This window comes from Benincasa hispida, chromosome 9 (assembly GCF_027475165.1).
Source record: "Benincasa hispida cultivar pf3 chromosome 9, pf3_genome.v1.1, whole genome shotgun sequence".
Taxonomy (NCBI): Eukaryota; Viridiplantae; Streptophyta; class Magnoliopsida; order Cucurbitales; family Cucurbitaceae; genus Benincasa; species Benincasa hispida.
This window is the reverse complement of record NC_143486.1, coordinates 80,232,363-80,257,429: the sequence shown is the minus strand read 5'-3', so window position 1 is coordinate 80,257,429 and position 25,067 is coordinate 80,232,363. Positions and strand designations below refer to the sequence as shown.

The 25,067-nt window shown below is 36.3% G+C and overlaps 1 protein-coding gene across 1 annotated transcript; it reads right to left on the bottom strand.

Annotated features, from left to right (window-relative positions):
* Positions 1–5,120: 5,120 nt before the first annotated feature.
* Positions 5,121–20,726, bottom strand: LOC120085142 (Adaptin family protein). The gene is made up of 11 exons (XM_039041019.2): positions 19,584–20,726; positions 19,285–19,470; positions 18,945–19,160; positions 18,740–18,850; positions 18,164–18,361; positions 17,944–18,075; positions 17,291–17,347; positions 14,874–14,990; positions 8,453–8,530; positions 7,671–7,814; positions 5,121–6,684 (listed from the first exon to the last, which is right to left on the bottom strand). Exons 1-11 carry the CDS (start codon positions 20,184–20,186, stop codon positions 5,593–5,595), a joined length of 2,934 nt encoding a protein of 977 aa, XP_038896947.1. The 5' UTR covers positions 20,187–20,726; the 3' UTR covers positions 5,121–5,592.
* Between the last annotated feature and the right edge of the window lie 4,341 nt (positions 20,727–25,067).

The window sequence follows — 25,067 nt, the reverse complement described above, 5'->3', positions numbered from 1 at the left end:
TGGCCATACTCAATCTTTGGAAGATTGAAGATCGAGTAGTTGAAGGCTTGATACGATCGAAGATAGAAATTCTTTGCTCAATTTCTTGCCTTTCTTTTTATGAGTCTTATTCCTTCTTCTATAGCTTCGATAGGAGTGCGACTCTTTTTGGGTGGAATTTGGTTGTCTTCTCTTTCGATGAGTCACAAGGATCCACCCTTTGTCGTTATCTTCAACAGGCTCATCTTTCTTCTGGGAGTCTATTGTTTGAATCTCTTGTTGGAACCGAAAAACTATAGGCTCAAAGGTTCCAAACTAGATCATGTTTTCTCTTTGATCACAAGACGCAGACGGTGTTAGAACACTTGAATTCGTCACTACCATGGCGTGATTTTTTTGAGCTACTTCATTCAAATCTAGCTCAATCTTCTTTTTACGAGCCAACTTCAAAATTAGCTCCTTCAACACGAAGCACTTTTCCACTGGGTGGCTAACGATCCAATGATACTTGCAGTAGTTAGGATCATCTACTTTTCCTACTTGTTCCGGTCGCTTGCATTCCAGTAGCTGAATAAGTTTCTTCTCTAGCAGTTGCTCCAGCATATCCGCAACATCAAAATCAGGGAATGGATAAACCTTTTTTTGTCATTCTTTAAGAGTTGGGCGACACTTCTCACCCTCATTGTGTTTTCTTTCAAATTTTGTTTGTTTTCTTTTAGAGGAAAATTTCATTGGGGTTACATGAATGACCATAGATTCTTTAGTGGCACTATCCACGATCTTTTCAATGCCCTTGGTTTCATTCTTGTGCTTTCTCCCTTCAGGGACTAGAAAATCTTTAGTTCCCCTATTGGCGATGCTTAGCTCCATGTCTTGAGCGCGTGCTGCCAACTCTTCAAATGTATGAGGTTTTATTCCTTATAGGATGTAGAGAAGCTTTCAGTGCATGCCTTGGATGCACATCTCTACTACGGACAACTCCATGAGTCTATCTTTGCAATCCAGCTTAAAGCTCTCCATCGGTTGATGTAGTAGATGACTGACTCTCTCTTTTATTGCTTGGTGCTTGTCAGCTCCATCATACTGACGATACACCTAGTGCTATAAAAGCAGTTGAGGAAGTCTCTTTCTAACTGTTCCCAATTGTCGATCGCTTCCGGTTCTAGATCAGTATACCAATCGAAAGTATTTTCTTTCAAGGTACGAATGAATTTCTTGACTAACAGGTGTCCTCTGGTTCCTACATTTTCACAAGTTTCGATGAAGTGAGCAATATGTTGTTTCATATTGCCATTTCCATCAAACTGCTAGAACTTTGGAGGTTGGTACCTAGCAGGCATTCTCACGTTTTCGATTCTCTTAGTGTATGGCTTGGAGTACATAAAAGAAGTTTGAGACTGGCCTCCATACTAAGCTTTGATGGAGTTGGTGAACATATCCTGCAGTTGCTGGACCGAAAATGAGGCAACAGAAGTTGATTGTTGTGATTGGTTTTCCTACAACACGGTCTTCCCTTTGTTATTGGCTTTAACAGCAGGAGTTTGACTCGACTCAGTAGCTTCACAAGCTTGCATATGTTCTCTTAAGGCAGCGATTTCATGATCTCGTTTTTCTACAGCTTTCATTAGAAAATTTATCTTCCTCTCTATCTCTGCCATGGCCAACTCATTCGTTATGTCAGGCATCATGACAGACACTACATCAAAGTGTAATTCTTTTTCTGATGGATCAAAAGTAAAAATATAGTTGTCGAACAAGGGATTTTTTCAGATGAGATCCCACCTTTGAGAGATTCTATCGGTTGTTCCCAGATTTTCTCCTTGATGATAAAGCCTATGTAAGTATCACTTGCGATGGTAGCTTTGGATGAAACTTTCTTTGGTGTCATTTGTTGATTTGTTAACTTGGATGACGAGAGATAGATGAGAGGTAGAGATGTCCCACTGGGAGTGCCAATTTATTGCACGAGATTTCCAGAGAAACTTAATTCGTGGAATTTGAACTTTGTATTTGTATTGATTTCAATATAGTAAGTACACTCTCTAATATAATAATTCTTTGATGCATTCAAAATAAACTTTAATATTTAAATTGGTTGATCTTTTTGAATGATCGACCTTTGGGCTTGTCAATCTTCTTCGACGATCGGCCTTTGGACTTGTTGATCTTCTGGACGAGCGACCTTTAGGATTTTTTATCTTTTTGGATGATCGGCATTTGGGCTTGTTTATCTTCTTGGATGATCGGCCTTTGGGCTTGTTGATCTTCTTGGATGATCTACCTTTGGTCTTGATGATCTTCTTGGATGATCGGCCTTTGGGCTTGTTAATCTTCTTGGCCTTTGGGCTTGATGATTTTCTTGGATGATTGGTCTTTGGACTTGTTGATCTTCTTGGATGATCGACCTTTGGACTTGATGATCTTCTTAAAAGATCGACTTTTGGATTTGATGATCTTCTTGGAAGATTAGTGTTCGCACGAGGCTTCTAGAGAAACTTGTTTCATGAAATCAAACTTGAGTTGGTGTTGATGTTGATGTTGATGTTTATTTGATGCGATGTGGTTCGATCTCTAGTACTTGATTCTCTGATTCTCTCTCGGTTCAATGCGTACATTTGATGTATAGATACAGAGCATGTGGATATTCTTGAGCTTGGACACTTAGAAGAATGCTTGTATCTTCAAAGGACTTCAGTCTTCAAATGTGGAGCTTTAGGAGTTAGAGCGTCTTCTGATTGTTGGGAGAATTCTTTCTAGGTTCTCTAAAGTGTAGAGTTTCTGACCCCCACAAATGAGGAGAGCTCCTCTATTTATAGAGTTCTCTGGTGGACCTCGTGGGCTTGGGCTTGGGCTTGGTTGGTCCATGGGTCTGGTCCTTGGACCCGATTAGTTGGACTTGAACCTGATTTGACATTTAGATCAAATTCAGTCCATTATTGGGCTTATTTGGACTTTAACCCAAATAATAATATCAAATTGCGTCAAATTAATTTTATCTGATTCAACAGTGATGATGAAACCATGTGGCGTCATCAAAATTTGTCTTCAACTCCAATTTGGGACACATGTCAAATTCTAATTGGTTCCAAATTTGATGATTTGGAATTTCGTCATGAATGACGTGGCAATTTGTGATTGGTCCAAAATTTCTCATTCAACAGTTTTACTAATTAATACATCATAATTATATAAATTCATCAAATTGATCTCATCAAATTATGTAATCAAGTAACTTTAATTATAAATGTCTCATTTTACAAATACTTGTAATTAATAATTTAATTAATATTATTATTTGATTGTTAAATAATTAATTTTTCTCAAAACTTTGAATTGAATTTATTGTTTATCAATTAATTTATTACAATTTTACAGAATTTTCATGATTAATTTTACAAATTAAATACAAAAATAGTTTATATAAAATTCTGATCACATTCACATGGCATAATCAGACACAGTCATCATGGATTCTCATCAATCTTATTCTCATGCTTGTTATTCTCAGGTATCCTTAATTCTTAGGCGTTTTTTTTATTTTCAATTGAGATTGAGTTCCCATCTTTATTTGAGAAAACACACGACGATTGATATATTAAAATAAATAAATAAATAATCTAAGTTTGTATCAATTTTATAACTAGAGGATTTAATTGAAACAACTCCTTAGTTTAGAGATGGTTTGTACATTTTACAATATAAGATATTTCAATTACAACAAGTTCATAAATTTATGAAGGTAATTTATCAAACCAAAGATTGATCATAACAACCCATATATACATACAGTCTTGTGGTGTATTTTGAAATTTTCCAAAACAAAAGGTATCGTGAAATTTTGCTTTTGGTTTTGTTATCATAATTATTTATGTGATTTTATCAAACCATAAGAATTAAATTTTAATTATAAATCAAGACTAAATTCTAACTTTCTTCAAACTATAGGGACCAAATTTACCTTAACCTAATAACTATTAAAAAGGAAAAAAAAAACTGTAAATACTACATTGATTTTTCGATACTTTTAGATTTTGTTCATTTTGATCTTTATACTTTCAAAATGTTCACTTTGATTCACATACATTTAAGCAATATTTGGTAACTATTTTCTTTTTTGTTTTTGTTTTTAAAAATTAAGTCTATATCATCCACATTTCTTACCATGATTTACATCTTTTTTAAGTACAATTGTTGAATTATTAACCAAATTCCAAAACAAAAACATTTTGAAAGCTACTTTTTTAGTTCTCAAATTTTGACTTGATTTTTTAAACCATCGGTAAAAAAATAGATAACTAAGGAAAAAATTTAGAAGTTAAAGTATTAACCATATTCTTAATTTTCAAAAATAAAAACAAAAAACAAAATGATTACCAAATGAAACCTCAGTTTTTGTTCATTTTGATACCTATACTTTCAAAATATCCACTTTGGTCCCTATACTTTCAACTTTTGTTCATTGGTCCTTATACTTAAAATGTTCATTTTTATTCTCATACTTTCAACTTTGGTTCATCTTAGTCTTTATACTTTTAAAGAGTAACTATTTTGAACTCTACATTTTCATTTTTATTTCATTTAAGAAATCAAAATGAACCAAAGTTGAAAGATCATAATCTTACCCAAAAAAAAAGAAAAAAAAAGTCTAACTCTACAACTCGCCAAGAAAACTCGCAAAGTATTGAATTTTAGGTAGATGATCATCATGAATTGAATGTGTTCCCTCTAGGTTCCTTATTATACACCGACTCTAGTATGCCAATCCATGAAAGTTATAGATCTCATAAATTATAAAATCTCAAATAGACAACTATAAGACTTGGCAAATTACATCACATGCGAAGACAATAAACTTGTTAGCCCAGACAATATAGGTCAACATGAGCCTAGTTCAACAAATTAAGCATATGTTCTCGACCTCAATCAGAAGTTCAAATCCCCTCGTTCCGCTCGTGGTTGAACTCAAGAAGAAAAAAAGAAGGGGAAAAAATTAAGGTTGACATGCAGAGAGAGGCTTGTCATGTTCCACCAAAACTTGGAATTTATTATGCAAAAGATGGTGGGAGAAGAATGGGTAGTTGAAAGGAGACCTTTCCACCATAACTTCACTTACAAGAGAAAAAGAATTGAAGACAGAAAAATAAAGAAAGAACCTTCCTTTATTCTGCATTGTAATCAAATATATAACAGAATGTACTCACTCCTGGGGAGGGCAAAGAAAATAAAGAACAAAACAAAACAAACATCACAGCATTTTCTGGTTGCCTCTCCAGATTTCCAAAACCCCGGGCGTGTTGGAAATTTTTTTTGCCACTTTTCTCACTCGTCGTAAATTCGTGAAGTCTGGAAATCCCAACAGTTTCTACTCGTACAAAAACTCAACATTGTCTCTACTAGTACAAAAAGTAAACTAATCTGGCAATAAGTACATACCTGCACCGGAATTTCACAGCCTTCGAGGTTTTTGTGCAGTTCGTTCCAGGTGCGTGTGCCGTTTCAATTGTGTCCGCCATTTGGATAATTGTAGCTTCTGATCACATAGCCAATCCTGCTAGAAGATGATAATGTGCACAAATCATAAATAAGTCTCGCTTGGGCATTCCTTGAAATTTCTTAGCCAAGTAAATCTTTAAACAGGTTTGGATTCTGACTGGTAGGGTTCACACCCATCTGCCTAACGACAGCATCCTTTTCCAAAGATGCCTTCACATCGGGGCCCTTGCTGAATTGTGCCAAATTTGAAACGATTGTTTCTCCCCGACCTGTCTTTGCAGCGGTTTTTGACATTTCAGAAGTAAAATCCAAATCATCTTTATTGGAGGATAGGAGATCAACAAAGTTGCTTCCTTGTACACTCATGGTTGTCCCGTAAAATAAATCCATAAAATCTGATTCTTTATTGGGTTCAACAGCTTTAAAATTCTCGGTAGAAGAGACCTGGCTTTCATCAAGAAGCCCTTCCAACTGCTTAAATGGATCAATAGATGGTGCACTACTGGTGACAGTCGGTTCGCCTAAGTCGAGGAGGTCAGGAGGAGGGGCTTGTGGTGGTGAAACTGTCGTCTTAGCTGCATGAACCTTATTGGCACCATGGTGTGTCTTTGTAGTTTTATGAGCAGCAGAAGGAGCCCTTTTTTCGGTTTTGGATGAACCTCCTCCAAATAAAGAAGCAGCAAGCTTTTGTTTCTCCAAAGAAATCTCAGGTTCTGCAGTCCTTGAGGTATAAGTCGAGGGTTTCGAGCTTACAGTACTGGTACTGTCTACTTGTGAAACCCCATTTACAGCTTTCTGAGGAGTAGAAGTAGAAGTAGACACAGATGAAGCAGGAGAAGAAGAATAAGTTGGTCTGCCCCACTTTTTTTGAACACCGTCGAGTCGTAACTTAATTTGAGATGAACCATCATCTGATACGGATGGTTCTGAGGTAGACTGGTGTGTCTCCCTAGGATGATGTGGTTCCGGAACAGGAACCAGTTCAGCTGAGATTGCAGGTGAAATAGGAGGAATACTTGTTGGCACTGGAGGCCTTGGAAGCTCATAAGCCTCAAACCTAAGGCTGTGTGATACAGTTTCACGTTGGTCAAGACTTCTGATGTTGCTAATGTCATCCATCCTAGATCGCTGACTCTCTGGAATATAAGGCTGTGCACCATTTTCTAGTGACTGTTGCACATAATTATTGAGGAACGAAAGATCCTTATCAATCTGCAAAAATAATTGATGTTACTGCTACAGCAATGCATAATACCAAATTCAAAGAAAATTAGAGAGTAAAGATAGGTTTGGGATGCCTTTTTTAAAAATATTTTCAAGTGAAAGACTTTTCTTATAAATGCCCTTCGAAGAAAATTAATTAAATATTTCATTTACAAGTATTTTAAGCAATTTTTATTTGATTTCAAAAAATTTCAAACTATTTTCATTATCAGAAATTTTACAAAGTGCAAAAACACTTTTTTATGGCTCCTTAAAATTATAACCAAACGCAATCAATAAAAAACGCTTCTAGTCCTCCCAAAACACTTTAAAATGTATGTCAAACACACTCAAGTCTATATCTCAATTCATTGTGAACTTAGAAACGGAAATCAGATTGAAAGGAATACTACTATATGCATAAAGGCCTATTTGGATTGACTAGAGAAAAAAAACGTTTTTCAAAAAAGTCATTTTTATTTAAACACTTTGAAAGTCTTTTAAAAATTATTTCGAGGATTGCCAATACTTGTTTAAAAAATGACTTATTTTCAGAACTGAACACTTGAAAAGTTAACCAAACATACCCTAAAAAGAGAAGTTGGCCTAAGAACTTCACTAAGAAATTGAGAAAAAAACAAACCAAAATAGGTAAATGCAAAACCAGTTTAACGTATTCCAAGATGACATGGATTGGCATATCTTTTATGACTCTTAAATCACCAATTGACCCAAAAGCTTTTAAGCTAGTGGGTGAAGACAAATTTAATTATATCATTTAACACTCTCCTCACTTGTGCGCCTGAAATATGTAGAAGAGCCAAACAAGTGGAAATCAAATTAATCGGGGAGTAAACAACAATGCAGGAGTTCAATCTTAAATCACCAATTGATCTAAAAGCTTAAGCTAGTGGGTGAAGGCAAATTTAATTATATCATTTAACAATGACCAATAGGGAAAAAGAAATAAATAGTCTTGGAGAGAAAAATGTAACCTCAATATCTTCACAGCTTGCATCAGCTGGCATTATATTCCCAACAGCTTGAGCGTCTAAACCTATGGTGGCCTGCAATTCATACGCACGTTGCTGCAAATCTGTTGAGTGGGATGCTGATAGTTCTTCGATCAAAGATTGACACTGCAACAGGAGAAGAAACGGTTTGGAATACACCAATTCAAAGTAGATACTTAAAAACTTTTTTATTCTTTGGGGAAAGTTGAAGGCGACAGAATTTGGTAGTGCTGACAAGGAGAGGAAAAACAATCAAAAGGATGAACACCCAATGCAATATCAAGCATAGATAGGACAGGAACGTTCAGTGGAGATACTAGAGAAAGACACACATCAGATGCTCAAGATTTGAGTTTAAAAGAAAAAAGAAGCCGAGCAATGGAAAGAGAAAAGCAACAAAGTTCTTAATCAGTAAGTGCAAGTTTGGGAGTGATTCTGAAAGTTAAAATCACTTTTGTTATATTCAAAATCACTCCAAAACACACCTTTCATCACTCAAAATAAATTTAATTTTACACTTTTAAATGCAATTTTCATATCATCAAAATTGATTTTGAATGAATAAAAACATATATTGGAGTGATTCTAAAAATGTCAAAAGTGATTAACCATTTCAGAACCACTCTCAAACATGCACTAAACCAATTAACCCTTCCATGTTCCACAAACTGAATTCAACAACCAGCTGAAGTTGTAATTCTTCCAATGACAATATCCTTTTCAGAAAAAATAAAGAACAGCAAACATAAACGTCTTAAATTTACCTCAGGTAGCATATCCACTGTTCTTCCGGACATCTTCTCAAATGCATATACCTTCATGAGAGCTGTCACCGCATACGCCTTCAAAGAGAACCACATCATCAGTTATGAGTCAGCGATATACGTTAACTCTTAAAAAATCAAGGCAAAGCTCTATGTTCCAAGAATTTGTAAAACCCCCATTATATTCACCTATAAGAGGAGGGACAAAAAAGGGAAAACCACAACAAGAATTAGTTAGAGGAATAGTGGATTATGAAGATAAGGTGGCAAAGGGCAAATTTGTTGAGGAGGCCGTTGAGGGTGGGACCACAAAGGGCTAAACAAATAGGAAGAGAAGAAGGGAAAGAGGCAGAGAAGAATTTGGCTGAAAGAGGATTCATACTCCAGGAGAGGATACCAGCATCTCTCGAATTCCAGGCTGGGATGACTTAGTTCTTTTTTTTCTTTATATTTTCCTTGAGTTTCGCTGATTACTCGTTGTTGGTTTTTTTTTCATTTTTCTCCCTGTATTCCACTGCTGGGAATCGATTACTGTCAAAGTTTATAAATAAAGGCTGGAGGAATTTGTTAGTCCCTATTGTTCTTGTTCATTTTAATCTTCTTGTTATTTGATCGGAAGCTGGAAAAGAATAGGGAAAGGCCGAAGGCTTAACATTTTGTATCAGAGCCGCAACCCTGGGGAAAACGCACGCCATGGCACAAAAACAATTGGAAGAGAGGATCGAGACTACGGAGAAGGAGATGGCGGGGCTGAAGGAAATATTGTTGGGCCTGTGCAAGAACCTGGAGAAACTTACCGAGGAGGTGCGAGAGAACAATGGAGCTCGAAAGAAAGAGGAGTCGATATTAACCTAAGGGAGCAATCTCAAATCAAAAGGGAAAGCAGAGGAAGCGGAATCATCTCACACTTCTTCCAAATACACGAGCTCTCCGATGCCGAGAAAGTGAAGGTCGCCGTAATTAGTTTTGCCCCGGATGAAGTCAACTGGTTTCGGTGGAGTAACAACCGGAGAGCCATTACCACCTGGGATGAGCTAAAACGAAGATTGTTTGAGCACTACCGGAGGGTCAGAGAGGAAGTCTGTGCGCGAGATAAAAATTTGTCAAGAAGGATCTTACCAAGAGTATGTGAAGAGGTTCGTCAACTACTCGGCGCCATTGTCGGACCTATCGAAGGAAGTATTAAGGGATGCGTTCTTGAACGGTTTGGAACGGGAGCTGCAAGCCTAAGTCGTCAGTCGGAATCCTAAAAATCAGAACGATTGTATGAAGGAAGCCCAATTAATAAATGATCGTAACGTCGCGCTCAGGTTGGCTTTGAAGGAGTTAGGCCGAAATGGGTTGTATCAGACGTTGAGCCAAAATGATAAAAGGGAAATAAATGATAAAAATCAGGGGAAGCTGGTGGACAACCCACCCATGAAGCAAATCGCGTTGCCAGTGAAACCGTTAGTCCCCATTCCTGCAAAACACAATCTTCCCAACAAGAAGGAGGCCCCAATGAAGAGATTAAGTGACATCGAGTTCAGAGATCGACTAGACAAAGGACTTTGTTTCCGTTGTAATGAAAAATATACACCCGGACATCGCTGTAAAGTCAGGGAAAATAGGCAACTAATGTTGTTTATAGCCAACGAAGAAGAGGAAAAGGAGTTGGTCGAAGGAGAAGAACCGGTTGAAATGAAGAATGTTGAAGTGCAAGAGAAGGTGGAACTCGCATTGAACTCCTTACTCGGTTTCTCAGCGAAGGGAACAATGAAACTCAAAGGAAAAATCAGGAGAAAAGAAGTGGTAGTACTCGTTGACTCGGGAGCGACTCACAATTTTATCCATCACGAAACGGTAAGAGAGCTTGAGATACCTTTGGAATAGCAGAAAAGGTTTGGGGTGGTGATAGGAAATGGAAGTGAAATCGAAGAGAAGGGGATCTGTAAGGGGGTGGAGCTCACACTTCCAAATTTAACAGTGAATGCAGATTTCATGGCCCTCATTAACAATGGCTTTTTGGTCGAATGGAGCACCTATCATGTTGAGAGGGGATCCCTCCCTCACTAAAGCTGAAGTATCCTTTAAAATGTTAAGTAAGCAATGGGATGAAGAAGATTTGGGCTTCTTAGTAGATTTCCAACATCTTGAGATTGAAGACCTTGAAGGAACAGAGGAAGGAAAGAAAGAAGAAACCCAACCGGCATTAACTGTCATGATTCAAGAATTATTAGATCAAAACCAAGATGTTTTCAGCTTACCTACTTCTCTTCCCCCTAAAAGGACAGTTGACCACCGAATAATCATCAAGGAAGGTACCAACCCAATCAATGTGCGACCCTATAAGTATGGACATGCTCAAAAGGAGGAAATAGAAAAACTGGTTCGTGAAATGTTGCAAGTTGGTTTCATTCGACCTAGCAGGAGCCCTTATTCAATTCCGGTGTTGCTAGTAAAGAAGAAAGATGGTGGATGGCGTTTTTGTGTAGACTACATAAGGCTGAATCAAGCTACAATAGCTGACAAATTCCCTATTCCGGTAATTGAGGAGTTACTTGATGAGTTGCACGGGGCTGTCGTTTTCTCTAAGCTTGATTTAAAGTCAAGATACCACCAAATCCGCATGAGGGAGGAAGACATCGAGAAGACAGCATTTAGGACCCACGAAGGGCACTACGAATTCTTAGTCATGCCTTTTGGGCTCACGAATGCACCTGCCACTTTCCAATCACTTATGAACCAGGTTTTTAAACCCTTTCTACGTCGTTTTATACTTGTGTTTTTTTTATGATATTTTGGTTTATAGTCCAAATATTTCCACTCATGAGACACACTTAGGGGTGGTGTTCAACGTACTAAGAGATAATCAACTCTTTGCCAACCAAAAGAAGTGTGTATTTTGCCAGGAGAGGATTCAATATTTGGGGCACTGGATATCACATCAAGGGGTCAAAGCTGATGGGGAAAAGATCCAAGCTATGGTAAACTGGCCATGTGACTGAATTGAGGGGCTTTTTGGGCTTAACCGGGTATTACCGTCGTTTTGTCAAAGGATACAGCACCAGGGCAGCCCCATTAACACGATTACTCAAGAAAAATAGCTTCAAATGGGATAAGAATGCCACTCGAGCATTTGAGGATCTGAAGCAACAGATGGTGGCATGTCCTGTTCTCACATTACCAGACTTCAATCAACCCTTCATCATAGAAACCGATGCCTCAGGAACAGGGGTTGGGGCTATGTTAACACAAGGAGACAAACCAATAGCTTTTTTCAGTCAAAAGCTCTCACAACGTGCACAAAACAAGTCCATATATGAAAGAGAATTAATGGCAGTCGTGTTGGCTGTCCAAAGGTGACGTCATTACTTGTTAGAAGGAAGATTCACTGTGATTTCAGATCAAAAAGCATTGAAGTTTCTGGTGGAGCAGAGGGAGGTGCAGCCACAATTTCAGCGTTGGTTAACCAAGCTTCTTGGGTATGATTTTGAAATACTTTACCAGCCCGGATTGATGAACAAAGCAGCAAATGCCCTGTCTAGAGTACAACTACCTTCCGAACTCATTAGTTTGTACTCATCAGCCATGGTAGACGTGGAACTCATACTAAAGGAGGTGGGGGAAGATGAGGAACTACAGCAGATCATATCCTTGTTGAAAGACAATCTAGATGGCAAACCTAACTACAGATGGTCAAATGGAAGGCTACTCTATAAGGGGAGGTTAGTAATTCCTAAACAATCGACCTTAATACCCTCCTTACTGCACACTTATCATGATTCCATACTTGGAGGGCATTCGGGTTTCTTAAGGACTTACAAACGCATGAGTGGGGAGTTATATTGGCCGGGAATGAAGAGTGATATCAAAAGATATGTGGCAGGGTGTGATATTTGCCAAAGGAACAAATCAGAATCTCTAACCCCTGCAGGGTTGCTACAACCTTTACCTATTCCCGAGCTAACCTTAGAAGAATGGACCATGGATTTTGTTGAGGGGCTTCCGAGGGCCGGGGGTTTTGACTCCATCTTAGTAGTGGTTGATAGACTGAGCAAATATGGGCACTTTATTCCTCTAAGACATCCATTTTCAGCGAAGCAAGTGGCAGAAATCTTCATACAAGAGATTATCAAGCTCCATGGCATTCCCAAGTCGATTATTATGGATAGGGATAAGATATTTTTGAGCAATTTCTGGAGAGAGGTCTTTGCAGCCTTGGGAACCAAATTAAGGAGAAGCACGGCCTTCCATCCTCAAACAGATGGACAAACTGAGCGAGTAAATCGATGTCTTGAAACCTACCTTAGGTGTTTCTGCAATGAGCAACCTAATAGATGGAATAAATGGCTGTCCTGGCAGAATATTGGTATAACACCACTTTCCATGCTTCAATAAGGACCACACCGTTCCAAGCCATCTATGGAAGGACCCCCCCACCGTTAGTTCATTATGGAGAAACAAAGTCAAGCACTGGCAGTGTTGACAGCCTCTTGAAGGAGCGGGACTTGGCTTTGAATGCACTCAAAGAAAACTTGAAAATTGCACAAAATAGAATGAAGAAGCAAGCCGACCAGCATAGACGAGAGTCGACATTTGAGGTAGGGGACGAAGTCTTCCTCAAACTAAGACCTTACAGACAAAGGTCACTAGCAAAAAGAAAAAGTGAGAAATTATCCCCAAGGTTCTATGGTCCGTATCAAGTGACTGAAAAGATAGGAGAAGTGGCATATCGACTGAAATTACCACCGGAAGCAGCTATACACGATGTATTTCATGTATCTCAACTTAAAAAGAAATTAGGTAAGTTGCAATACATACAGTCATTACCCCCTATGTTAACTGAAGATTTTGAGTTACAAGTTGCCCCTGAAGTGGTGCTTGGAGTAAGGTGGAATGGAGAACTGAACACACAAGAATGGCTTATTAAATGGAAGGGCCTTCCAGACAGTGAGGCTACTTGGGAGTCAGTAGTGAACATCAGACAGCAGTTTCCATCCTTCCACCTTGAGGACAAGGTGCATTTTGAGAGGAGCGGTAATGTAAAACCCCCCATTATATTCACCTATAAGAGGAGGGACAAAAAGGGAAAACCACGACAAGAATTAGTTAGAGGAATAGTGGATTATGAAGATAAGGTGGCAAAGGGCAAATTTGTTGAGGAGGCCGTTGAGGGTGGGACCACAAAGGGCTAAACAAATAGGAAGAGAAGAAGGGAAAGAGGCAGAGAAGAATTTGGCTGAAAGAGGATTCATACTCCAGGAGAGGATACCCGCATCTCTCGAATTCCAGGCTGGGATGACTTAGTTCTTTTTTTTCTTTATATTTTCCTTGAGTTTTGCTGATTACTCGTTGTTGGTTTTTTTTCCCCTTTTTCTCCCTGTATTCCACTGCTGGGAATCGATTACTGTCAAAGTTTATAAATAAAGGCTGGAGGAATTTGTTAGTCCCTATTGTTCTTGTTCATTTTAATCTTCTTGTTATTTGATCGGAAGCTGGAAAAGAATAGGGAAAGGCTGGAGGCTTAACAGAATTAGACAACAGGAAAGTGACAGACATAGCAGACTCTCAACATCTTTCGTTTCACAAAGATACTGTTTACAAATTACATAAGTGGTGACGATAGTCTATAGGCTACAGCTACAGTAATTTCTCAATTGTCCATGCAAGTTCAGGTCGTTCATGAAATAAATAATGTAACCCGCCCTTGTTCTTATAAGTTTTCAGAAAGATAAGAATTGTTCTTATCAAAAAAGAAAGATAAGAATAGCATTCCTTCAATAAACCTATAGCACAAGCCAAAACTTCTTGGCATTTTAAGAACATTCTGGTCTCAGAATGGCACTCAGCTGATAACCAGTTTAGATGGCAAAAATAATTGCAATGGGGCTACAGCTGTTAGCTTTACCATAACTGTTTATGCTCCCGATTGGATTACATCAATACCAATTATTCGATCATCTAGATTAAATTCCAATCAATAAATTGGTGAGAAACAGAGGAGCGAAGATCCATAAAAATCTAACCTGGTGGTCTGTATGTTCATTGTACATTCAGCGATTGTTCATGTAATTTCATCACAATTTAAAATTAACTTTCAACTAACGATGTTGGCAACAGTTCTTTTTTCTTTTTGTTATCCATATTTTTAAAGCGTCCATATAAAAAATAAATTATGTTTCTTATAAGTCCCAAATCATTGAAATTGCACATTATATTATTTTATTGTGAAAAATAAAAATTGTAAAGAAATTAATAACAAAGTAATTTCCATAATTTTGTGACCAAATTAAAGCCCAGCACCCCAGCCCATTATATATTTATACATACATGTCTAGAAGAAGAAAATAGAACGAAGCAATACGGTTAGAATGAACAGGAAGGTTAACCACATAGGGGTCCCACTATACCACCAAGGTCTTCGAGATTATAGGCATACCTTGACACTTTCATCGTTTGAGTATGCTTCGGCTACATCACAGAGCTTTCCAGCAATATATGAAGCAGAGTACTTTCCATCAGCAGTCCCATACTCTCCAAGAACCCAACAGATGACCTGAAATCAGAACTCAAGGTATTAAAAATGATGTAGCCTACAAGACAAAAGGAGAGAAATCTCCAATAATAAAATCAAAGTCTTTATTATGAATCAAAAGTTGCCAATACAAGAAGACAATCTCTCTATTTTTAGAGAATTGGAAAGCAAACGAATCCTAATTTTAATTAATCAAAGAACGAATCATAATCCTAATTAGTCAAAGAAACTAATCCTAATCCTAATAAACCAAGGAAACTAATCCTAATTCTAACCAATCATGGAACTTGATCCCAACCCTAATCAATTAAGGATTTGAGTCATTTGACCATAATACCCTAACTTATTCTAGAAAAACCAAAAAAAATGAAAAAGTAAACTTGTCCTCAAGTTTTAAAATGAAAATGAAGATAAAAATAAAAAAGTAAGCCACTCGAACGGACACATCTCCGAACACCGGGCACCAATAACAATAATTTCCACGAGCCACGCCAATATATCAAATATTTGATTCGTTAAAGGAAAAATTATTTCCATCAATACCATCACCGATGAATACAAGAATTAAGTTGTTCCAAAAATCCTTTGTTGTTAAAATATATGCAAACTCCTCAAGGGATGGAGGAAAAAGATTTTCAATTTTCTTCGAATTAGGTTGCCCATAAGTATCTTTTTCTTCCACACTTAAAGAATGCACATCCTCTCAGTATTTCCTCCGATATAACGTTGATCTTGGTTGTTCTTGAACGATTCTTGATAAATCTTGGACATTTTTTGCATACCATAGATGGTGTTGATTCTCTTGTTGTCTTTCTTGGTGGTCAAGGTTAATTTCTGCTCTATTCTCTTGCAATGGAGGTAAATGTGGTTGGTTGTGTGACAGTTAATTGATCTGACCAAATGGACACATTCTTTGCAGTGGCTTCATCTCCTTCAACACCTCCTTCATTGATTTCATCGATTAATAGCTCCTCATCATCTGGTTTGAATTGAGCAACCTCCGTGTTAGTCCCATCAATTATTTCTTCTTCCAATGCAAGTTCCTCTTCGATCTTTCTACCTTTCTTATTCAACTCGTCTTCAATTGATTTTTTCTTTTCTTCTGCTCCGTTCATTTTTTGTGCAATTTCACAGGCCATTTCATTTGGATGAGTTCTTGATCTTCTTGAGTGACTAAATGTGAATTTTAATGGTTTCTTGAAAAATCTTGAAGATTATAATTATGCCTTTTTTAATTTTTTTCCAAAAGAACCCGAATTTCTTCATTCTCTTTCGAAAGTCCTCTTGGTAGATGTTTTTATTTGAATATTTCTCTTTTCTTGAAAATGTTTCGACCTCCAAATTTTTATTGAAATGATTCATGGGTGTTCTTTGATGTTGGTAATAATAATTTCTTTCACTCTGAATCATTTAACTCTCAATTTTTACGTCGATTTCTTGAAAAATCGGTTTGATTGGATAGACAAGTTCTTTGTTGTTAATGTCGCCTTGTTATTCCGTTCCAAACTGCATTAGAATCTTCATCGGAATCACTAGAGTCACTATAATCAAGTTTTAAATGTGGATAATAATAGGTTCTTTAAGAAAATTGAGCACGAGCGAAATTATTATGTTAGAATTCTTCTTCTGAATCACTTGAATCAGAATTCCAACACTGCTTTTGAGAGGAAATTTGACTTTCTTGTCTATATCAGTTGCCATATTTTTTCTTTGTCGTCTTTCTTGATCGATAATAGTCCATTCTAGCAAAATCTTGAAAAAAAATCTCGGTATCTTCTTTCTTTTCTAAAATTTAAAGGGTTCCCCTATATAGATGAGGATTGTTCAACAACAAGCACAACTCACAAAGCTCCCTCTTGCAATCGACACCGCCAAGAATTTTCCGATTTTCCATCAATGGTAGTCAACATTGACCCAAACGACTACTCTAATACCAAATTGATGTAGCTTAAGAGATAAAAGGAGAGAAATCTCCAATAATAAAATCAAAGTCTTTATTATGAATCAAAAGTTGCCAATACAAGAAGACAATCTCTCTATTCATAGAGATTTTTTTTTTTTATTTATAGAGAATTGGAAAGCAAACTAATCATGATTCTAATTAATCAAAGAACTAATCCTAATCCTAATTAGTGAAAGAAACTAATCCTAATCCTAATAAACCAAGGGAACTAATCCTAATTCTAACCAATCATGGAAACTAATCCCAATCCTAATCAATTAAGGATTTGACCATAATACTCTATCTTATCCTAATCCTACTACACCAAAAAAAGAGCGTAATATTGCAGTTTTTTATATCCAAAATTAAAGAACTGTACCTGAAGAAATGCAGATGGAAGCTTCGGGTTCCCAATAATGTGCAAATATGACTCCACCTATGCATAGAGAATAGTTTAATTGAGTAAGGAAACTACGGCAGAAAATAAAAGAAGTTCTAAGAAATAATTCATTGACATTCAATCCCAAAAATACAATCCTTGTGGTTTCACTTATGGTCAACACACTCCAGATAAAATGGAAATGATGATAATGCATAATAGTTTTCTTTATAAACATACATACATATATATATAGAGTGTCCATGTCAGCTTATGTGCACCTCGGTTATTCTTACAAGACAATCCTTGACCCTACTACAAGTGATTGTCAAAGTAAAGAACAAAATATTAAATCTTAGGTAGGTAGCCACCATGACTTGTACCTATCTACTCCAATATCCATTAGCACTTATTGACACTAGGCCCGCCCATAGCAATTAATACCTAAGGGCTCCCAAAGTGATGCTAAGAGGTGCCAAACAATCGTTGTAACTTAAAACACAAATAACGTCACGGCGCTCCAAAACTTAAGCGTACAGTGAGAAACTTTTCAACAGGCACACTGAATTTTTCAAAAGATATGAGGTATTGTGAAGCATGTGACCACCACATTGTAGAAAACAAAATAACAGAGTGCTAATGAAGTCACATACAGCAGATGATCTCAGCTCGCTATCCACTGTATCACCATCTTCTCTGAATCCTTCAGCAATCAACCGCATTAAATCATGTGCAACTTTAATATTCACCAAATCTCCAGCGTGTTCAAAAACTTTATTAATGGTCTGAAGAGGATTGAGGGATCTGGTTGATACTCGAACAGCCATAATAATCACTCAACAAACAAACAAGAATGAGATAAGGTTGAAATACCTGAATGAACCAATGGTTATTAGGTGCAAATTCCTCTGCAAGTTTAACACATCTTGATGCAATATACGTCTTATAGTGATGGTCAGTAATGCTTATCATATATTCAATCATGCGGTTGACAATCACTTCCACATTGGTGGACTTCGTCATTGTATACAATAGTTCAAATGTTTTTCTCTTTAAAGTATCATCTGGATCCTGAGAAACAAACACCAAAATTTGGATCAAATATAATTCATGGTAGCACACATAAATCAACTTTCAATGTAGAGTTGTAGACAACATATTTGTAATTGAAATCAGTTAAATTGTATATTATTCTAAATAATACCTAAGAAAGCCACTGCCACGTAAATAAGTAGATTATTAGTTGCTTTAGGAGACAATCATGCTTGTCTCTCAAAACTTTTACTTTTAAATTTAAGGATAAAAATAAATTTGAATGCAGCTTAATCTATTTACAAATACAGAAACAAAAAAAAGAACAAACAACTATAAACACAAGGGCCTATCTGCATACATGAAATCACATTTTCATCAAGGCTAGCCCCTGGCAGAGAAGAGAATATCACTCACCTCCATACAATCAATCACAGCTAGCTGATGTTGTTCTGCAATATCTGGACTTAGCTTTATAAGGCGACCAAGTGCATCAATGCCCATATATTTTAGATTATGACTATCACTCTGGCCACAAAATTGTGTAAAGTAAATATAGGTCAAACCAAAATTGATTAATGTCATCAACAGAGCATACAGTCATGGGGTAGTATAACCAAACCTTCAAAAATCTAGAGATTACATCAGCAGCAGCTTCCAGCAACTTTGGATTCGGGTAAATAGAAGAGACGCAACATATACTTTGGTAAAGTACAGCATTTCCTATATTACTCAAAGGATCACACTTCTTAAATATATCCCCAACAACAGTATACATGTGTTCACTTGCTTGCTTGTCGCCAGCACCCAGTAATGCAAGAATTTTCAATAATTTGATCTGTACAATTAAATTCACTTCAATTGAAATGGGAAAAAGGTCATTGCAGAATGCAAATTAGCAACTAAGTAACCTTATCAAGCAGAACGCACAGGGAAACCTAATGTTGCAGATATTATCAGACCTGTATGAATGGAGCCGGCATCTGATGGTAGTCATAACTCTTCGGCAATCTGCGCTCAGCTACTTGTTTAAGAATGCTTACAAAGCTGACAACTAAATCTTTGTAGGAATTTACATCCGTGGTAATGAGATCAAAAAAAGGGCAAAGCGTGGCTCCCATGACTCCAGGATCGTTGTCACACAGCCTCTGCAACCAAAAAAAGAATGATAATGATTAAAACAAAAAACAGACTTCTCACGGCACAGAGGTGTAAGAAAAGTTAAAAACAAACAACCATGAATTGAATTTTGAACCCCCACCTTACGGAAATTAGAGAGAAGATGCGATACGGAAGAGGGCGATTTCTGATGGAAGCGATGAAGAGCCATGATGGCCTTCTTTCTAACGGCCTCCTTTGAGTGTCCCAACAGCTCGACGACCTGCGGTAACACTGCTGGTATAGTCTCCTCGTTAATAAGCCTACACACCGCATTGAGAGCCGCACAAACGATGAGATAATTGTCAGACTTGAGGTCTTTCTGGATGGTATTAACAATGAGGATTATGAGGTCGTGGTCCTCGTTAAGAAAGAGGGTGACAGCCAAATAACCAGTTCGCTTCAGAAGGAGATTATCGTCATGAGTCATCTTCACAGCATGAATGTAGCCAAATGAGGCATCGTGGCCAAGCATCTCAACATACACGAGACGAATAATGTACTCCTTCATCTTGCGCTTCGGAATGTCGGGATCGGTGAGACGGCGTTTCAAAGTTTCCATCTCGTGGATGATAATTCGCTCCTCTTCAGCCTTGGATCTGGCTTCACCGATCGATTTAATCAGATCCAGAAACTCCTTCGACTGCCCAAACCCTCCCTGAGACCCCATGGCTAGCTCTCTCCCGATCGTCTTCAACTGCTCCATCTTCAAACTTTCTAATTCCAATCAACAGCCTCCGTTTCACAGAAATCCACAGAAATTAACATAAACTCCTAGGGTTTATGATCCAGAGAAATCCGCAGAATACTAAACTTATCAATGCTTCTGAAACGAGCAGTTGAATCTAAAATTGGAAATTTTCGGTAGGAATGAACACACGCAATCGCCGGCGGCCGCTGGATGCCGGAGAAGTAGAGGGAGGTGATTCTTCGCAGCTCTGTGAAAGACAGATTTCTTCTTCCGAATTCGTCTTCTTCGTCGGTTGCGTGTGTTTTTCGTCAATTGAGATCGAAAATTTTCACATATTTCTCTTACGAACAAATTGTTTTTTAATTTTAAAGAACAATAAAGGATTTGTAAATTATAAACATAAATATGAATAGCATGCACTTACAAATTACCAAAACTAGTAACAATTGCACCCTAAACACTCATAATGATTTCCCTTTGGAAAAAGAGAAAATACATTCATCATAATTTTTGGGAAGAATATCAATTTATAACTCTCAAAGTTGAGGTTGTACTATCGAGAGTTCTTAATTAATAATTATATTTATTTAAACCTTTAATTGGTTAAATAAATCGATTTATATCATCCTCCAAATTAAATTTTAAATTTGTATATGCCAATCAATTTATAATTACCTTTAAAAATCATTTGTACATTAGCGCTCAAGAATGTATATACTTCTTCGAATGTCCATTTTACAAAATAGACAACAAAAGTAAATGACGATGCTAAAAAGAAAATATGGCTAAAAAGTCTAAATTAATTCATTTATGAAATTTTTGGAGTTTGATTTATACAATTATAAGTTTTTACCTAAAGTTTTCCCAAATATAACGTAATGGAGGGTGAAATCAATGCAAAAGTTTGGTGCCTAAATTGAGACACTTATTAGATTTAGGGGTATAAAATGATATTTTCTCTAGTTTTTTTTTCATTTCTCTAATAAAATTAAAATAATTCATGTTGGATTTAGTGCCTTAAATCTATGGATCTTGTAATTTGTAATATTTAAATACAAATTATTTATTTAATCAAATAAGAAATATTTTATTTGACATTTAGAAGCGTTAACTCAATCTAATAAACTAAGATCTAAGGTTGTTTAATGTAATTTGAACAGTATGTGGTAGACATACAAGTAGATCATGTTCAAGTAATGACCTAAAAGGTTTGCAGTATATAGTTAAGATTGAACGTTTTATCCTAGTGATACTGCGGATACAACCCACTTTGTAACTAGTACATGAGTTACAGACGATATGATCCATATTGTCCATGTGGAGACACGTGAGTGGGGTATTCTGTATGAAGAGTTTATATAAGACCAGACCGCGAAATGATTGGTTTCTCTATATAACACCATTACTTGAAGAAACTAATATTTCACTAGGATGACCATGAGTGACTTTACCTTAATCCTGCATGAGTTGCAAATTCTTGTCTATGAGGGCAATCCTTTGATTTATATAGGTGAGAGTAGACAATTTTGCTGACTCAATATGCCTACCATTTTGGGGATTTCTCCGAGTAAGGAGTTGGGAATACAACTACACAATATGGAATTCACTCCTTCCTGTTGTTAGGGAAAATAGATAAATTGTTCCATTAATAGCTGATTCCGAGTCTTGAACAATGAGACCTCACCCTCTCATTGCCCTAAGAGAGGTTAGTTTATAGTTGGACTATAAACTAGTTGTTAATTAGAGGAATCAGTGGAATTTAAGGAGTTAGATGTAACTACAAGGGTAAAACAGTAATTTGACCCAACTGTGGTTATGAACAATTTGAGAAAAGGTCAACTTACTATTGATTGGTTATATCCATGGACATAGAAATATGTCTACATTGCGAATAGTGTACTCATCGGTCTTTTATGGAATGACCGGCAGGTAATGAATGTTGATTGATTTAGTTAAAGAATTTAATTGATTAATCTTGTATCATTGCAACTGTTGGAATATAAAGACAGCATGCATAACAGAAGCAAAGATTGATAACATTCTAATTACATTAAAACTAAACATAAGCATGCAGAAAAGGTTAGAAAATACAACCTTTGTAGACTCCACCGTGATCTTCCTCTCCATGCTCGATCGGCACCACCAACGGAAAATCCTTGCTATTCTCCGATTGAAGAACATAGTTGTGGGACCATTTTGTTGGTGAAAGCTAGGGAATTTCACTCTAGTAAAAATGAAAGTAAAAGATATTTTATGGAAGAGATAATTTCAATATTCGAGGAAGCATTAAGTTTAAATTTTTTAAAATTAAAACCTATTTAAAGACAATATAAATGAAAATTTTCATCTTGCATGTCTTCCACCTCAAACTCTACTCGCACGAAATATGTAGGTGTCAAACTTTGGAAGAGCCACTTCAAAAACCACTTAGTTAGTGGGAAAATCCAACAATTGGCTTTTTCCACTAACTAATTTTCTATTAAAAAAATTATAATAAAACAAAATTTTGACAAAATATGAAATATTATTTTGATATTTAGAAATTATTTAATTAAATAAATAAACAAATTTAATATCACATATTAAATTGTCTTTGACACCTAGCTTTTGATTAATCACATTAGTCAATTTTCAAACACTTTCATGCTAATATTTTATTTAAAACATACTCTCCAAAAATAATTAATTATATCAATGTAAATTATATCTCATATAAAATACAATTTTTTCCTAAAGACCAAATTTGAACATTTCAAATTCTCACTTCACCTAGTTATTCAATTTTGTCCGTATTGAGCTAGCAAGAAGACCCGATGGACCTATCACTAGAAGAATTTCGGGCTTTAATGTCGGTTTTTAAACCGACATTAAAGATAGTGTTATTAAAGCCCTTTGGCTTTAATAACGTTATCTTTAATGTGGTTGCAACTGAAGCCCAAGAATCAAATGAAGCCCTTTAAACTGACATTGAAGCTCAAAATCTGTCTGTTTTATCATTTATTGTCCGCTTTTTAAATTCCGTTGTCGAATCCATTTTTTCGGTCAAAAAGTATAACATGACACATCATCATCGAACACTGTGGCCATGACATATTATTTATGTATGGATTGCAAATCTATTATATTTAATCCGCAAATTCTGCTATAAAATTATAATTTAAAAGACCTTACAATAATTCAGCCCTTGAAAACACAAATTACAAGTAATACAAACATTATGAGTTTATTGTCCCTCTCCACTTGGTAAGTATGGATCCCTTCATAATTTTTTTTTAACAGACCCCCCCTCCCCCAGCTTCAACAGTGTCTGGTTATAGGCATCTTTGTCTGACTATTGTTGTTCAAAGGATCACAAACAAAAAAGTTTTAAGACAAAGGATTGAAAGTGAAAATGTGATCAAGATTCATATTCAACTAACCGTGTTTATTAGGAATGTGTATAAATGGTACATTCAAGGCAAAATTCTTGTAGTGAATGTGTTGGATCTAGAGTTCCCCAAGAAAAAGTATAAAGAAGTTGCGATATCAAATCTTTACTCATTCGTTGCACCTGCAAAACAAGAAAACTCAATAATTGAATAAATGAGAAAATCTTCTTTTTCAAGATCTTGAAGAAGAGAAGCTTGGTTACCAAGATATGAGATACGAAGACGATGGAAAATTTTCGTCAGCATAACAATGCTACCACAACAAAACTAAAAATTTACCTTGAACTTGTTCAAAGAAACACACTCCTAAAAATATTTTACAACCACTCATTCTTAACAAAACTATCAGAATTCCCAAAAAATGAATATTCAAGAACACATACATCAATAAGAAAATTTAGCTCACAATGTACTTCAAATCCCAAAAGTTGTCACAAAAACTACCATAGTGCATGAATAAGCCACAAACTACCATAGTGCAACTTACAAACTCAAGCACCTAGAATCAAATCTAAACTACAAATAAATAGTACCCATGAGTCATAAACAAGTGTTACATTATAATCCAATCTAAACTACAAAGAGGCCAATGGCCTTAAGAGAAATAATTCATTGCAATATGTTTACTTATCTCTTCATTGCAAGCGTGGTTGTGGCGCTTCGATGGAGACACCCAGATCCAGCGGAGACACAATTGATACTACAAACGAGTACTATTTTCTCTAGCCAACTACGTTAGTCTAACGCCCTCTAGACCCAATTGATACTACAAACGAGTACTATTTTCCTACAGTAGAATCAACTAACAGGTAAAACATCCAAAAATATGTTATATCACAAGCACATACTCTTAATGAAGAGTCATTCAAGTAGAAAAGAAAATGGTCCTATCAATACTAAATATCCAATAAAATGAATATAAACTATTTTGCTGACAGCATAATGGATAACCAAATTACCTTTTTTTGAAATCAATAGATTATGGAGGTGAGGGAGATGATATATGGATAACCAAACTACCTTCTTTTAAATTCCAAGACCAACCTACTAGGAGAGTTTCAATATATATCATGTTATGGTAGAGGAAGAGATTGAGAGAACACAAATGTGAGGCAACTTCAATCAATATGAACTAAACTTAAACTCATAGGAGTATAACTAAGGAAGTAGGAGTTTTCTTGAAACAGGCACAATTCTCTTAAATTCTTATAATGCCAAAGCATTCTCCCTCTCAACAAACAAACAAACAAAATAAAGGCTTACAATGTCAAGCATTTTGATTATTCTCATTCCCCTATAAAACTCTTCTAGTACATATATTCAAGAACCTACGAGAACAATAGATGAAATATGGAGTGTTTTCTTGGACATGAAGGAAAAATGTATTGAAAAACTATTATTATAGAAAGGTCTGGAAAACAATATTTACATTCTCAGGGTTGCTAAAGCACATTTGACAAGAACAAGA